This window comes from Entelurus aequoreus, linkage group LG01 (genome assembly GCF_033978785.1).
Source record: "Entelurus aequoreus isolate RoL-2023_Sb linkage group LG01, RoL_Eaeq_v1.1, whole genome shotgun sequence".
In the NCBI taxonomy this organism is placed as follows: Eukaryota; Metazoa; Chordata; class Actinopteri; order Syngnathiformes; family Syngnathidae; genus Entelurus; species Entelurus aequoreus.
In genome coordinates this window covers 58,245,454-58,261,443 of record NC_084731.1, presented here as the reverse complement: position 1 = coordinate 58,261,443, position 15,990 = coordinate 58,245,454, and the positions used below count along the sequence as shown (strand labels likewise).

General features: G+C 43.5%; 1 protein-coding gene across 1 annotated transcript in view; it reads right to left on the bottom strand.

Moving 5' to 3' along the window:
* The window catches only part of LOC133655039 (prolargin-like), a 64,047-nt gene that overhangs the window by 13,348 nt on the left and 34,709 nt on the right, over positions 1-15,990 (bottom strand). The window contains 3 exon segments of the mRNA XM_062054943.1: positions 1,794-1,951; positions 3,235-3,420; positions 3,502-3,919. Of these exon segments, the coding sequence (XP_061910927.1) occupies positions 1,794-1,951; positions 3,235-3,420; positions 3,502-3,915 (758 nt within the window). The 5' untranslated portion in view covers positions 3,916-3,919.

The window sequence follows — 15,990 nt, the reverse complement described above, 5'->3', positions numbered from 1 at the left end:
TTAGATCTACACAATCCAATTCAACTGATGTGATGTTTATCTACCAAAAGTCTATCACCTTAGTGCAGGGGTCGGCAACCTTTACCACTCAAAGAGCCATTTTGACCCGTTTCACAAATTAAAGAAAACAATGGGAGCCACAAAACTCTTTTGAAATTTAAAATGAAATAACACTGCATATAACGTTTTTTTTTTTGCTTTGTGCTATGTATAAACAAATTATTATGGGTTACATTTATGAAATAATTGAACGACTGCAGAGAAAATTTAATAACATTTCTGCATGCAACAAAACGTTTTTAACTCCGAAAAAGACGTCGGGTTGAAGGTTAAGTAAAATACTTAATGTCTATTTAAGTCCTCCTTGTAGTAATGAAAAAACAAAACGCCAAACTTAAATAATCCACTGGCAGAGAACCAAAAATGCCGTCCTCTCCCTGAACCGCAGCGCACAGCGTCTCCACATCAGAGCTGTATGACGTCACCTTTATCTTCACACAGGATTGTAAACTCTTTATTTGAACAAAAATCTTAGGGTACATTAAACCTATGTTTATTATTGCAATTTAGTCCTTAAATAAAATAGTGAACATACTAGACAACTTAGTCTGCTGACGTATGCAGTAACATACTGTGTCATTTGGCATTCTATTATTTTGTCAACATTATGTTGACAAAATTGTCAACAAGCTGTAAAAATTGATTATTAATCTACTTTTTCATTTACTGTTAATATCTGCTTATTTTCTGTTTAACATGTTCTATCTACACTTCTGTTACAATGTAATAATCACTAATTCTTCTCTTGTTTGATACTTTACATTAGTTTTGGATGACACCACAAATTTAGGTGTCAATCCGATACTAAGTAGTTACAGGATCATACATTGGTCATATTCAAAGTCCTCATGTGTCCATGGACGTATTTCCTGACTTCATAAACATAATATGAACTTTTAAAAAGGAAAAAAGATTTTGTGACAATAAAAATTATCGACGTAATCATAGTACTATCGACTAGATACGCTATTGTACTTGATATTATTACAGTGGATGTCAGGTGTAGATTCATCCGTGGCATTTGTTTACATTGAGGAGCACTAGCTTGCTGTTAGCAGTTAGCTATTGTATCCTCCTACGGTGTGTAGTGAAACATGTTTAGCTATTCCGAGGATTAGTGATTTAGAAGTATCTAAAACACTGCCGAATGTGGATGGATGTTAGCTGCTAGCTAGCTAGCCATGTCTTAAAGCACCTCTTCCTGAGGGCGTTTTAGTGTTATAACTTCACCTTTATCTTTACTTTTTAGGCCAAAATGTTTTGAAGCCAAAATGCGTCCATTCTCCCTTTTCTGTCTACACACTGTGTCTGCTTGTAAGTACTCCGTGATTGTGCGCTGCCGAACATGCTCGTCCGCTCCTAAAACCAGCAATGTCATGCCCGTTTAAAAAAAAAATGGGGAACCGGTACTTTTCAAACAGAGTATAGTACCGTTTTTGATTCATTAGTACCGCAATACTATACTAGTAACGGTATACCGTACAACCCTAGTTTATAGTCATAAATTACTTACCAATTTTTTTACCTAATTTCATTTCCGTGTGTCACCAATATTTTGTTGTATGACATATAAATAGGATTTTGAATAGTGCAAACGCTAAAACCGGTTTGTGCCCTACCATTTTATTCACATACAACTTTTTCCGAGTCTGTTGGTGGTACGTAATGCTGCGCCCAAAGGGTTTCTATGCGATTATGTTCCCTGTGTGCCTGCACGGCCTGTGTATACTTGCTTCGGGATGTCGTCGATGCGGTTCTTGTCGAGGAAAAGCTGTATGAGACCGTTGGGAACGCCGGCGGGCATCTTCTTCAGCACGTTGTGTGCCAGGTTGAGCTGCATCAGGCTGGATAAATCCTTGAAGGTGTTACTGCCCAGGTCACTGTCACTCAGCTGGGACATTCAGAGTTAGAGCAAGAACACACACCGATACACTATATTGCCAAAAGTATTTGGCCACCCATCCAAATGATGAGAATCAGGTGTCCTAATCACTTGGCCCGGCCACAGGTGTATAAAATCAAGCACTTAGGCATAGAGACTGTTTCTACAAACATTTGTGAAAGAATGGGCCGTCTCATTGATTTCCAGCGTGGAACTGTCATAGGATGCCACCTGTGCAACAAATCCGGTCGTGAAATTCCCTCGCTCCTAAATATTCCAAAGTTAACTGTTGGCTTTATTATAAGACATGTGAAGAGTTTGGGAACAACAGCAACTCAGGCACCAAGTGGTAGGCCATGTAAACTGACAGAGAGGGGTCAGCTGATGCTGAAGCGCATAGTGCAAAGACTTTCTGCACAGTCAGTTGCTACAGAGCTCCAAACTTCATGTGACCTTCTAATTAGCCCACGTACAGTACGCAGAGAGCTTCATGGAATGGGTTTCCATGGCCGAGCAGCTGCATGTAAGCCATACATCTGCAAGTCCAATGCAAAGCGTGGGATGCAGTGGTGTAAAGCACGTCGCCACTGGACTCTAGAGCAGTAGAGACACCTTCTCTGGACTGATGAATCACGCTTTTCCATCTGGCAATCTGATGGACCAGTCTGGGTTTAGAGGTTGCCAGGAGAACGGTACTTTTCGGACTACACTCTGTCGAGTGTGAAATTTGGTAGAGGAGGAATTATGGTGTGTGGTTGTTTTTCAGGAGTTGGGCTTGGCCCCTTAGTTTCAGTGAAAGGAACTTTGAATGCTCCAGGATACCAAAACATTTTGGAAAATTCCATGCTCCGAACCTTGTGGGAACAGCTTGAAGCGGGCCCCTTCCTCTTCCAACATGACTGTGGACCAGTGCACAAAGCAATGTCCATAAAGACATGGATGACAGAGTCTGATGTGGATGAACTTGACTGGCCTGCACAGAGTCCTGACCTGAACCCGATAGAACACCTTTGGGATGAATTAGAACGGAGACTGTGGGCCAGGTTTTCTCAACCAACATCAGTGTGTGACCTCACCAATGCGCTTTTGGAAGAATGGTGGGAAATTCCTATAAACACACTCCGCAACCTTGTGGACAGCCTTCCCAGAAGAGTTGAAGCTGTAATAGCTGCAAAAAGTGGACCCACATCATATTGAACCCCATGGGTTAGGAATGGGATGGCACTTCAAGTTCATACGTGAGTCAAGGCAGGTGGCCAAATACTTTTGGCAATCCAAACCATGACTTTCACCTGGTTGTGGTAGAGGTCGAGCAAGGTCAGATTTCCCATCTTGCTGAGGGCACCCGCAGGTATTTTGGAAATGCGATTACTGCCGAGACGCAACTGTTCCAGACTTGCTGGAAGACCCGAGGGCACCTCTTTCAGCTGATTACGTTGCACGTACAAGTACAACAGAGCAGGTATCTTCTGGAACACCTACGTGGAAGATAAAAATAGAAATCATAAGCTCCAAGTATTTCAAAAACATCAAGTTGGAAATTAAGGAAGCGGTCCGACCTGTTTGTCTATTCGCTGGATGCGGTTGTTTGAGAGGTTGATCCAGCGGACATCCGTGGCATTCAGGAATGGCTCCGCCGTCACCTCGGTGATGTAGTTGTTCTGCAGGTACAGGTAGTAAGCCCTGGGCGGGATGGCGGGGATGGCGCGGATGTTACGGTTCTCGCAGTTGAGAGAGTTGGGGTAGCTGGGAGAGCACAGACACTCCCGGGGACAGTCGGGGTACATGGAGGGCGGGCCCAGGATGACCGGAGGGATGTCCGTGGGCTCCTTCGGCTCCGGCTGGGTGACGACGGGCTCCCTGGGGATGAATGGGCGCCTGGTGGGCTTTTTTGGCCGGACGCTCTGGGTGAGCACTGCTCCCATCAGGAGGAGCAGCGTCAAGGCGCAAAAGAGTCCTGAGACGGCCCGCATTCTCCTGAATGAACAGAAAACATAATTTATACAAGTTTTTGTTCATTCTGGTTAGGGTTGTACGGTATAAACGACATGTCATCGGCATGCGACTGTGAATTGTTTTTGTTTGCGGATGACTCGGCCCTGCTGGTATCCGACAAGGACAAGTCACAGGTGGAGAAAATCCTCAGTGCTGAGCTCTGTAGAACTTGCACCTGGCTCGCTGACAACAAGCTATCCATACACTTGGGTAAAACGGAATCCATCCTGTTTGGGTCCCACATCAACCTTAAGAAAGTCAATGACTTCACTATAAAAGTGGGTGACATTGTTATCACCAGGAAAGATGAGGTCACCTACCTAGGTTCCATTCTAGAGGCTAACCTTTCCTGTGATAAAATGGCAACCATGGTAATCAAAAAGGTTAACCAACGAACGAGATTTCTCTACAGAATCTCCTCTCTGGTCAACAAAAGCACCATGAGGATTCTGGCGGGAACTCTCGTTCAACCCTTTTTCGATTGCGCATGCACCTCCTGGTACCCTAGCACCTCCAAAACCCTCAAATCTAAACTCCAAACATCTCAGAACAAGCTAGTCAGGTTACTTCTAGACCTCCACCCCAGATCCCACCTCACTCCTACCCACTTCTCCAAAGTGGGCTGGCTCAAGGTAGAGGACAGAGTTAAACAACTTGCACTGAGCCTAGTCTATAAAATCCACTACACCTCCCTGATACCAAAGTACATGTCAAACTACTTCCTTAACGTAAATGACCGCCATAACCACAACACCAGGGGGAGCTCCACTAACCACGTTAAACCCAGATTCCGAACTAACAAAGGTCTTAACTCATTCTCTTTCTATGCCACATCAATGTGGAATGTGCTCCCAACAGGTATAAAAGAAAGGGCATCTCTATTCTCCTTCAAAACCGCAATAAAAGTTCACCTTCAGGCAGCTACAACCCTAAACTAACACCCTCCCCGGATTGCTAATAATCAAATGTAAACAATCAAATGCAGATACTTTTTCTTATGCCTTCTGATCTCTCTCTCTCTCTCTCTCTCTCTCTCTCTCTCTCTCTCTCTCTCTCTCTCTCTCTCTCTCTCTCTCTCTCTCTATCTCTCTCTCTCTCTCTCTCTCTCTCTCTCTCTCTCTCTCTCTCTTTCTATGTCCACTACTTGCTGTCCATATCCTACCCCACCCCCACACCCCTGATTGTAAATAATGTAAATAATTCAATGTGATTATCTTGTGTGATGACTGTATTATGATGATAGTATATATCTGTATCTGAATCAATTTAAGTGGACTTAAACAAGTTGAAAAACTTATTCGGGTGTTACCATTTAGTGGTCAATTGTACGGAATATGTACTTCACTGTGCAACCTACTAATAAAAGTCTCAATCAATCAATCAAAAGTATACCTACTAGTATAGTACAGCGATACTAATGAATCATATTCAGTGCCCCCTCTTTTTGTAAACGAGCATGACGGCGCGTCGTCACGTCGTGTCATTGCTGGTTTTAGGACCAGAGGAGCATGTTCGGCAGCGCACATACACGGAGTACTTACAAGCAGACACAGTGTGTAGACAGAAAAGGGAGAACGGACGCATTTTGGCTTGAAAACTGACGATAAAGGTGAAGTTATAACACTGAAACACCCTCAGGAAGAGATGCTTTAAGACATGGCTAGCTAGCTAGCGGCTAAAGTCCATTCGCAGTCTGCAGTGTTTTAGCTACTTCTAAATCACTAATCCTCACCTCCATGGCAACAAATAAGGTACGTTTCTTACAATTACCATTATCACTGGAGGACGAGGAATAGCTAAACATGCTTCAGTACACACCATAGGAAGATGCAATAGCTCACCTTCGTCACAGTGTAAACAAACACCATGGGTGACATCCACTGTAATGATACCAACTACAGGGGCGTATCTAGTCGATACTACTATGATTACATCGATATTTTTTGGAATAATTTTTTTTATATACATTTTTTGAAATGTATACTATGTTTATAAAGTCAGGAAATACGTCCCTGGACACATGAGAACTTAAATTATGACCAATGTATGATCCTGGTATCGGATTTACTTGGTATCGGATCGATTCCTGAATTTGTGGTATCATCCAAAACTAATGTAAAGTATCAAACAAGAGAAGAATAAGTGATTATTACATTTTAACAGAAGTGTACATAGAACATGTTAAAAGGGAAAATAAGCAGATGTTAACAGTAAAATGAACAAGTATATTGATAATAATTTTTTACAGTTTGTCCTTATTAATGTTGACGAAATAATAGAATATAAATGACACAATATGTTACTGCATACGTCAGCAGACTAATTAGGAGCCTTTGTTTGTTTACTTACTACTAAAATACAAGTTTTCCATGTTCACTATTGACTATGACTAACCCTCGTCTACATGATGACGAATAAAGTACGTTTCTTACATGTACCATTATCACTGCAGGACAAGGAATAGCTAAACATGCTTCAGTACACACCGTAGGAGGATGCAATAGCTCAACGACGTCACCGCTAACAAAAGCTAGAATGCCTGAATGTAAACAAATGCCATGAGTGGATCTTTCCACTGTAATGATACCAAGTACAATAGCGTATCTAGTCGATACTACTATGATTACATAGATATTTTTTATCGTCACACAATCTTTTTTCCTTTTTCCGGTACCGGTACCAAAATATTGGTATTGGGACAACCCTAATTCTAGTACATTGTTGTTAGTCAGACCCTTCAGGATTTTGGGATGACCAATCCCTGCAACTTCCTCCTACAGTTCTGACAATGTTCTCAACGAATGAGGGGAACATCTACATCAAATGTGTCGGAACATTCTGAAAAGTTTATGTTCCACACTTGGAGTGTCTGCGACTTGCGGACGACAGAACAGGTCGTGGACAATAAGGGAGCTGTTTGTTGTACTCCGCATACGTTGCATGCACTGGTGTGATCGAACACGTACGGTAGGAAGGGGATTAATTTGTCGTGGTTTACCTGACACGTGAAACGTGACGAATTTGGGGCGTCCGTTGAATATCTGCGTTTTGTGGCAATTCCAACTCTGACCACAGTGTCGGTTGCTATGTAAAGTGGCACGTTCCATCTTTTTCAGATGACTCCATTGCTAAATGTTAACCCCTTCCTCTCAAACAAGATCCATCCAGGAATCATTCCCTACTAACGGGCCGTAGACATGCAGATTATGTTTGGTCCTGTGACGGCGCACACCTTTTACGGTTCATGTTTAAACTGACCAACAAAATGGTTGCTTTAGTCCAGGCTTAGCTCAACTCGCTGTAGATCCACCCGTGGCATTTGTTTACATTGAGGAGCGCTAGTTTGCTGTTAGCAGTTAGCTATTGTATCCTCCTACGGTGTGTAGTGAAGCAAGTTTAGCTAGTCCTCGTCCTTCAGTGATAATAGTACTTGTAAGAAACATACTTTATTTCTCGCCACGGAGCCGAGGATTAGTGATTTAGAAGTAGCTAAAACACTGCAGACTGCGAAAGGATGTTGGCTGCTAGTTAGCTAGCCATGTTTTAAAGCATCTCTTCCTGAGGGTGTTTCAGTGTTATAACTTCACCTTTATCTTTAGTTTTGAAGCCAAAATGCGTCCGTTCTCCCTTTTCTGTCTACACACTGTGTCTGCTTGTAAGTACTCCGTGTGTGTGCGCTGCCGAACATGCTCCTCTGCTCATAAACCAGCAATGAAAACAAAACAAAAAATGGGGAACCGGTACTTTTCAAACAGAGTATAGTACCGTTTTTGATTCATTAGTACTGCAATACTATAGTAGTACTGTATACCGTACAACCCTAGATTGTAGACATTATTTACTTGCTGTACATGTTGTGGTCAAACATGTACGGTAGGAAGGGGATTAATTTGTCGTGGTTTACCTGACACGTGAAACGTGACGGATTTGGGGCGTGTACTGTCCACTTTAGCTATTGAATAACTGTGTTTTGTGGCAATTCCAACTCTGACCACAGTGCTAGTTGCTATGTAGAGTGGCACTTTCTATTATTTTCAGCAGACTACATTGCAAAATGATTAACCCAGTACACCTTCCTGTATAAATGTCAATTGATTTTTGATATGAAGGCTCCAAAATACAAAAGACTCGATGCGACCACACATTACAGTGTCAGAGTTACAAAAAAACACATTGATAGCACATTTGGTAAATCCAAAGCTGAAGCAATGTTATTGGACATTACTAGAAAACTGCCAAATCCTGGATGGACTTGGTAGTGGACTGCACATTGGAGTAGTGCAGGCCTGGGCAATTATTTTGACTTAGGGGACCAAGTTTAGAGAAAAAAAAGTGTCTGGGGGCCAGTATATCTATTTTTAGGAACACGAATACAAAACCTCACAATAATGTCTGATTGAATGCTAAAAACGTTATGACAGACCGCCTTAAAAAACTGAATGGAATTTAAACTTTTTTTTACTGAACGAGACACCCAGAATGTACATGAAAATAAAGAATGTGGGATTTACAAGATTAACTATGAAGGCTAAAACACTGAATATTGACAACATATGAACGTCACACCCCCCTCTCCATCCACATATTTTACAATTAAGCAAAACGCAACAAAAATGCAACAAACACAGTGAAATACGAACGCAAAGTGTAAAAAAAAAAACACCTACAATCTGATATGTGATATATCGCTAAGCTTTAGAACTTTGTTGTAAAAGTTTCCTTCCGCGTCTGTCCCTGACACCCACATTTCAGGCTGGCCGCTCTGGAAACACTCTGTGGAAACGCTCCCCACCCACACTGCTTGGTGCCTCGTCTGAGCTGCTGTGAATTAGATTACCATAGTAACTAATTAGATTACCATAGTAACTAATTAGATGACCGTCTAACTAATTAGATGACCATAGTAACTCAGTAGATTACCTTAGTAACTCATTAGATTACCATAGTAACTCATTAGATTACCATAGTAACTCATTAAATTACCATAGTAACTAGTATATCATACAAAAGGGCAGATTCCAACCATTGAAATACATAGTTATATTTTTATATAGTTATATAGGTATAGTATAGTTCAGGATTTACGGTCATTTAAAAACATCACTGCACATCATAATGGCAGCTACAGTTTCCATCTTAAAGATCTAAAACAATTATTTGGGAATGTCCGGCGGGCCAGATTGAAAATCTTAACGGGTCGAATGCGACCCCCCCCAGGCCTTAATTTGCCCAGGTCTGGAGTAGTGGGTTCCCATTGGGAGGTGCATTTTTCCTATGCTTGCCGGTGTTCTGCAATTTAGGTAATGGACGGATTTGGATGAAGTTTTCAGAAAATGTCCGAAGTAGGTCTTGGAACAAAAGTTTTTATTACTATTCATTAATGAGCTTGTTAAAATACTTATTGTTTACATTCAGTCCGTCACCATGCAGTATAGAGCAGTGTCAGTCATTTTAGCTCAGGGGCCACATGGAGGAACATCTATTCCCAAGTGGGCCGGACTGGTAAAATCATGGCATGATAACTTAAAAATAAAGACAACTTTACATTTTTTTCTTTGTTTAAAAATAAAGCAAGGACATTCTGAAAATGGAGACATCATAATGTTGTTTTTACACTTACATGTTGCGGTTAATAGTATTTGATCTTCATTTGTTGTTATTTATACGTTCTAAATAAATTATGTGATAATGTTCATCAATCAAACAGGTGGAATTGAGTCTGGGAAAGTTTTAAAATGTTCCCACTGGTCTTATTTTTAGTCTATCTGAAGATAAATAAATAATAAATGGGTTATACTTGTATAGCGCTTTTCTACCTTCCAGGTACTCAAAGCGCTTTGACAGTATTTCCACATTCACCCATTCACACACACATTCACACACTGATGGCGGGAGCAGCCATGCAAGGCGCTAACCAGCAGCCATCAGGAGCAAGGGTGAAGTGTCTTGCCCAAGGACACAACGGACGTGACTAGGATGGTAGAAGGTGGGGATTGAACCCTAGTAACCAGCAACCCTCCGATTGCTGGCACGGCCACTCTACCAACTCCAAATGACAGGATGTTATTAATGTAATTTTCTCATATTCCTCAACTGATGTACTATTACTAACATCATGTGGTTTATTCTGTAAATATGTAGTATAATTTACAACAAAACTTGTCAATTTGGACTCATTTCTTGAATCACACATGAGGTTAGAAGGGGATAGGTACCTTCCGTTCTTTCTATTTCCAATTCTGAAACGCAAATAAAAAAAATAAAAAATTAGAGCTGTTTTTCGATTTTTATTATACATGGCAGATTTTAAAACAAACAAAAAAAAGGGTTTATTTTCATTAAAATATTGCCATTAAATTTGATTTTGTGCGGTTTTCCTTTAATGGATTTGAATTTTTCCAGATAAACACAAAAAAAAATAAAAAAAATAAAAATGTCATCCAAAATGCAAAAATGAGTGGTTATGTGTGATGACAAATTGAACCAGAAGCAGTATTTTAGCCTTTCTTTTGCGTTTAGCGTGTTTTTAGCATGACCATAACATCTTGGTTCAGTTTGTTTTAAAAAAGTCTCATTAAATAACTTTTGTTTCAGAAATGAAAATAGAAAAAATGGAATGTATATATGTATGTGCGTATATGGGTATACCGGTATATGTATATGTTTATATATGTATGTGTGTGTGATGATCTGACACTCCATTTCTGTTTGTGCTTCCTTGTTTTGTGTTTATTCCCTATCAGTGCTCTTGTTTTGATATCCATTTTCTGCATGTCTCCGCTGAGCGCTGTTTTCGTCTGACCTGTTGCTGATTAGCACCAGGTGTGGCCCGGATGCCAATCAACGGCAGGTGAGGGGAAAACAGCGCTCAGAGCACTGATAGGAAATGAACACAAAACAAAGAAGCACAAACAGAAATGGAGTGACAAATCGTCACAGCATGTGTGTTTATGGGTATATATGTATATTTTTATGTATATGTACAAACCCCGTTTCCTTATGATTTGGGAAATTGTTTTAGATGTAAATATAAACGGAATACAATGATTTGCAAAGCCTTTTCAACCCATATTCAATTGAATGCACTACAAAGACAAGATATTTGATGTTCAAACTCATAAACTTTATTTTTTTTTTGCAAATAATAATTAACTTAGTATTTCATGGCTGCAACACGTGCCAAAGTAGTTGGGTAAGGGCATGTTCACCACTGTGTTACATGGCCTTTCCTTTTAACAACACTCAGTAAACGTTTGGGAACTGAGGAGACACATTTTTTAAGCTTCTCAGGTGGAATTCTTTCCCATTCTTGCTTGATGTACAGCTTAAGTTGTTCAACAGTCCGGGGGTCTCCGTTGTGGTATTTTAGGCTTCATAATGCGCCACACATTTTCAATGGGAGACAGGTCTGGACTACAGGCAGGCCAGTCTAGTACCCGCACTCTTTTACTATGAAGCCACGTTGATGTAACACGTGGCTTGGCATTGTCTTGCTGAAATAAGCAGGGGCGTCCATCGTAATGTTGCTTGAATGGCAACATATGTTGCTCCAAAACCTGTATGTACCCTTCAGCATTAATGGCACCTTCACAGATGTGTAAGTTACCCATGTCTTGGGCACTAATACACCCCCATACCATCACAGATGCTGGCTTTTCAACTTTGCGCCTATAACAATCCAGATGGTTATTTTCCTTTTTGGTCCGGAGGACACGACGTTTACAGTTTCCAAAAACAATTTGAAATGTGGACTCGTCAGACCACAGAACACTTTTTCACTTTGTATCAGTCCATCTTAGATGAGCTCAGGCCCAGCGAAGCCGACGGCGTTTCTGGGTGTTGTTGATAAACGGTTCTCGCCTTGCATAGGAGAGTTTTAACTTGCACTTACAGATGTAGCGACCAACTGTAGTTACTGACAGTGAGTTTCTGAAGTGTTCCTGAGCCCATGTGGTGATATCCTTTCCACACTGATGTCGCTTGTTGATGCAGTACAGCCTGAGGGATCAATAGTCACGGGCTTAGCTGCTTACGTGCAGTGATTTCTCCAGATTCTCTGAACCCTTTGATGATATTACGGACCGTAGATGGTGAAATCCCTAAATTCCTTGCAATAGCTGGTTGAGAAAGGTTTTTCTTAAACTGTTCAACAATTTGCTCACGCATTTGTTGACAAAGTGGTGACCCTCGCCCCATCCTTGTTTGTGAATGACTGAGCATTTCATGGAATCTACTTTTATACCCAATCATGGCACCCACCTGTTCCCAATTTTCCTATTCACCTGTGGGTGTCATGATCCGTGGTCCGGATCATGTTTTGTTTAGTTATGTTCTGTTAGTTTTGGACTTCCTTAGTTGTTTTGTGCACTTCAGGAGTTTGTTTTGGTTGTCATGGTCACTCTTTGTGTGCACCTGTCTCTGATTAGTGCTCGCCCGCTCACCTGCTTCCCGAGCGCTAATCAGAGGCATTATTTAAGTTGCCTTTGCCAGTCACTCGTCCTGCTTTCGTTGTGTTTTGCTCCATGCAATTGTCACGTGAGTTTTTGAGTTCCTTGTCTTTTGCCTATGCTAAGTAAATAGTTCCTTAGCTTCCCGTGCGCTCGGCACGCATCCTTGTTGTTTTGTTTATTGGATGATTTATGAGAAATAAATCACTTCCTACCTTACGCCTTCGTCCAGAGCCGTTCCTTTGCATTGGGAGAACAACCGCGCAGCAAGCGCACCCCCTCACTGTGACAGAACGAAAGCAGCATCGTTCTTCCGCAGACGGGCCACGAGGAGATGGAGACGCGCTGGCGAGGACGGAAGCCAGCCAGAAAGGCTTCTTTTCGCCGTCATGACGCGTCGCTCCCGCAAGCTCCTCCCCCGGACCGAAGCAAGTTGCAGCCAGACCAGTATTGCTCGCACCCAAAATTAGGTAATCCCATCACACATTTTGCTAAGCAATTCACCGATTGGGCTGTCAGTCAGCTGGAGACCCGCACGGATGACGTCATCCCGCCCACTGTGGATGACGTCAGAGACGAAGATTTTTTTTTAAATTCTTTTGACTCTTTCTGTCAGCAACCTCCTAAAGACTTTAATTCTAAAATTAAACATTATCAGGACATTCTTTTGAAATTTAGATGTCAGCCACAGTCTCCTTCTGAGTGCCAAGCTCCGCCCCCTAGGACTCTATCCCCGCCCACGTCAGTGACTTTTTCCTCTCATCCTCCCAAAAGACCTCAGGTGGGGGATGGGAAAAGACATTTTGGACAATTTAGAGGGGAGGATTTTGCCCCCATCCTGACCTCCCGCCACCCACCCGTAAAGACTGTTCCAGACCGCAAGGAGCGCGTCTGGTATCCGCCCCTTGAGGGGGGGCTGGGGCCGGGAGCTGTGCTGGTGGGGTGGCTCAGCTGCGCCCAACCAGGCAGCAACTTCCATCCCGGCCGCCACCACCAGTCTTTCGGCATGCCAAGCCGCTACCCCCAGCTAGACCACCTCCGCCATGCTCATGGCTAACCTCTGCCCGGGTGGGCCTGCAGACGCCACCATCTTGTCCAGTGGGCCTGCAGACGACACCATCTTGTCCGGTGGGCCTGCAGACGCCACCATCTTGTCCGGTGGGCCTGCAGACGCCACCATCTTTTCCGGTGGGCTTGCAGACGCCACCATCTCCAGTACCTGTTCCTGCACCCCGGCAGGCACCTGTTCCTGCACCCCGGCTGGCACCTGTTCCTGCACCCCGGCTGGCACCAGTGCCTGCACCCCGGCTGGCACCAGTGCCTGCACCCCGGCTGGCACCAGTACCTGCTCCACGCCAGACGCCTGTACCTCCTCCTCGCCAGACGCCTGTACCTGCTCCTCGCCAGACGCCTGTGCCTGCTCCTCACCAGACGCCTGTGCCTGCTCCTCGCCAGACGCCTGTGCCTGCTCCTCGCCAGACGCCGGTGCCTGCTCCTCGCCAAGCTCCGGTGCCTGCTCCTCGCCAGACGCTTGTGCCTGCTCCTCGCCAGACGCCGGTGCCTGCTCCTCGCCAGACGCCGGTGCCTGCTCCTCGCCAAGCGCCGGTGCCTGCTCCTCGCCAAGCTCCGGTGCCTGCTCCTCGCCAAGCTCCGGTGCCTGCTCTTCACCAAGTTCCGGTGCCTGCTCCTCGCCAAGCTCCGGTGCCTGCTGCCACGCCTGACTCGCCGCCTGCACCTGCTACCACGCCTGACTCGCCGCCTGCACCTACTACCACGCATGACTCGTCCGCTGCGGCGTCCACGCCTGCCATGACGGCGCCGACGCGCCCACCTCCCGGTCGACCACGGATGTGGCCGCTCCCTGGTCGTCCGCCTCGCCAAGTGCGCCCACCTCCCCGTCGGCCATTCCCTGGTCGCCCGCCTCGCCTGCTGCGGCGGCGTTCCACTCGCCACCGCCACTTGACTTGTCCTCGGTGTATTCGGGGACACTTGGCCTGGCGACCCACCGTCATGTCCTCCCTCCGCCCTCCCATGACTTTTGACCCTGCTGGTTTTTTGGACATCTAGAATCTGTCCATAAGGGGGAGGCTCTGTCATGATCCGTGGTCCGGATCATGTTTTGTTTAGTTATGTTCTGTTAGTTTTGGACTTCCTTAGTTGTTTTGTGCACTTCAGGAGTTTATTTTGGTTGTCATGGTCACTCTTTGTGTGCACCTGTCTCTGATTAGTGCTCGCCCGCTCACCTGCTTCCCGAGCGCTAATCAGAGGCATTATTTAAGTTGCCTTTGCCAGTCACTCGTCCTGCTTTCGTTGTGTTTTGCTCCATGCAATTGTCACGTGAGTTTTTGAGTTCCTTGTCTTTTGCCTATGCTAAGTAAATAGTTCCTTAGCTTCCCGTGCGCTCGGCACGCATCCTTGTTGTTTTGTTAATTGGATGATTTATGAGAAATAAATCACTTCCTACCTTACGCCTTCGTCCGGAGCCGTTCCTTTGCATTGGGAGAACAACCGCGCAGCAAGCGCACCCCCTCACTGTGACAGTGGGATGTTCCAAATAAGTGTTTGATGAGCATTCCTCAACTTTATCAGTATTTATTGACACCTTTCCCAACTTCTTTGTCACGTGTTGCTGGCATTAAATTCTAAAGTTAATGATTTTTTGCAAAAAAAAAAAAGTTTATCAGTTTGAACATCAAATATGTTGTCTTTGTAGCATATTCAACTGAATATGGATTGAAAAAGATTTGCAAATCATTGTATTCTGTTTATATTTACATCTAACACAATTTCCCAACTCATATGGAAATGGGGTTTGTATATATAAATGTATATGTATATACATATTTATATTTTTATGTCTATCTTTGTTATAAATGATAAATGATAAATAGGTTATACTTGTATAGCGCTTTTCTACCTTCAAGGTACTCAAAGCGCTTTGACAGTATTTCCACATTCACCCATTCACACACACATTCACACACTGATGGCGGGAGCTGCCATGCAAGGCGCTAACCAGCAGCCATCAGGAGCAAGGGTGAAGTGTCTTGCCCAAGGACACAACTGACGTGACTAGGATGGTAGAAGGTGGGGATTGAACCCTAGTAACCAGCAACCCTCCGATTGCTGGCACGGCCACTCTACCAACTTCGCCACGCCCTGTTGTCCCCAAAAGGGACAAGCGGTAGAAATCGGATGGATGGGTCCGAAATTGGTTTTTATGATTTGCATTTAAGAATTTGATAATGAACGGAAGGTACACGGACTCGGATACATATTATTTCAGCATATTTATGTGCGCCCAGAAAATGTGTCCCCACTCATAAGTGCAACACAAAATATTTTATTTTGGTAAATGTCAAAACAACTATGACTAATAAGCAGCATAAGTACATATTTCTATTGTGACATCCAGTGGACACATTTAGAACAGCAGTTTCTTCCTTTCAAAAATTTCAGCTCATTTTTATACCCCGCAAACTCATCTCGTGGGCCCAATAAAACTTATTGGCAGGTTAATCAAGGTTTATACTGTTTTGGTTTTGCTAAAAAATAACCACAATATATTAATCTTTTTCACTTTAACTGTTGTGGTTATTTCGCTGG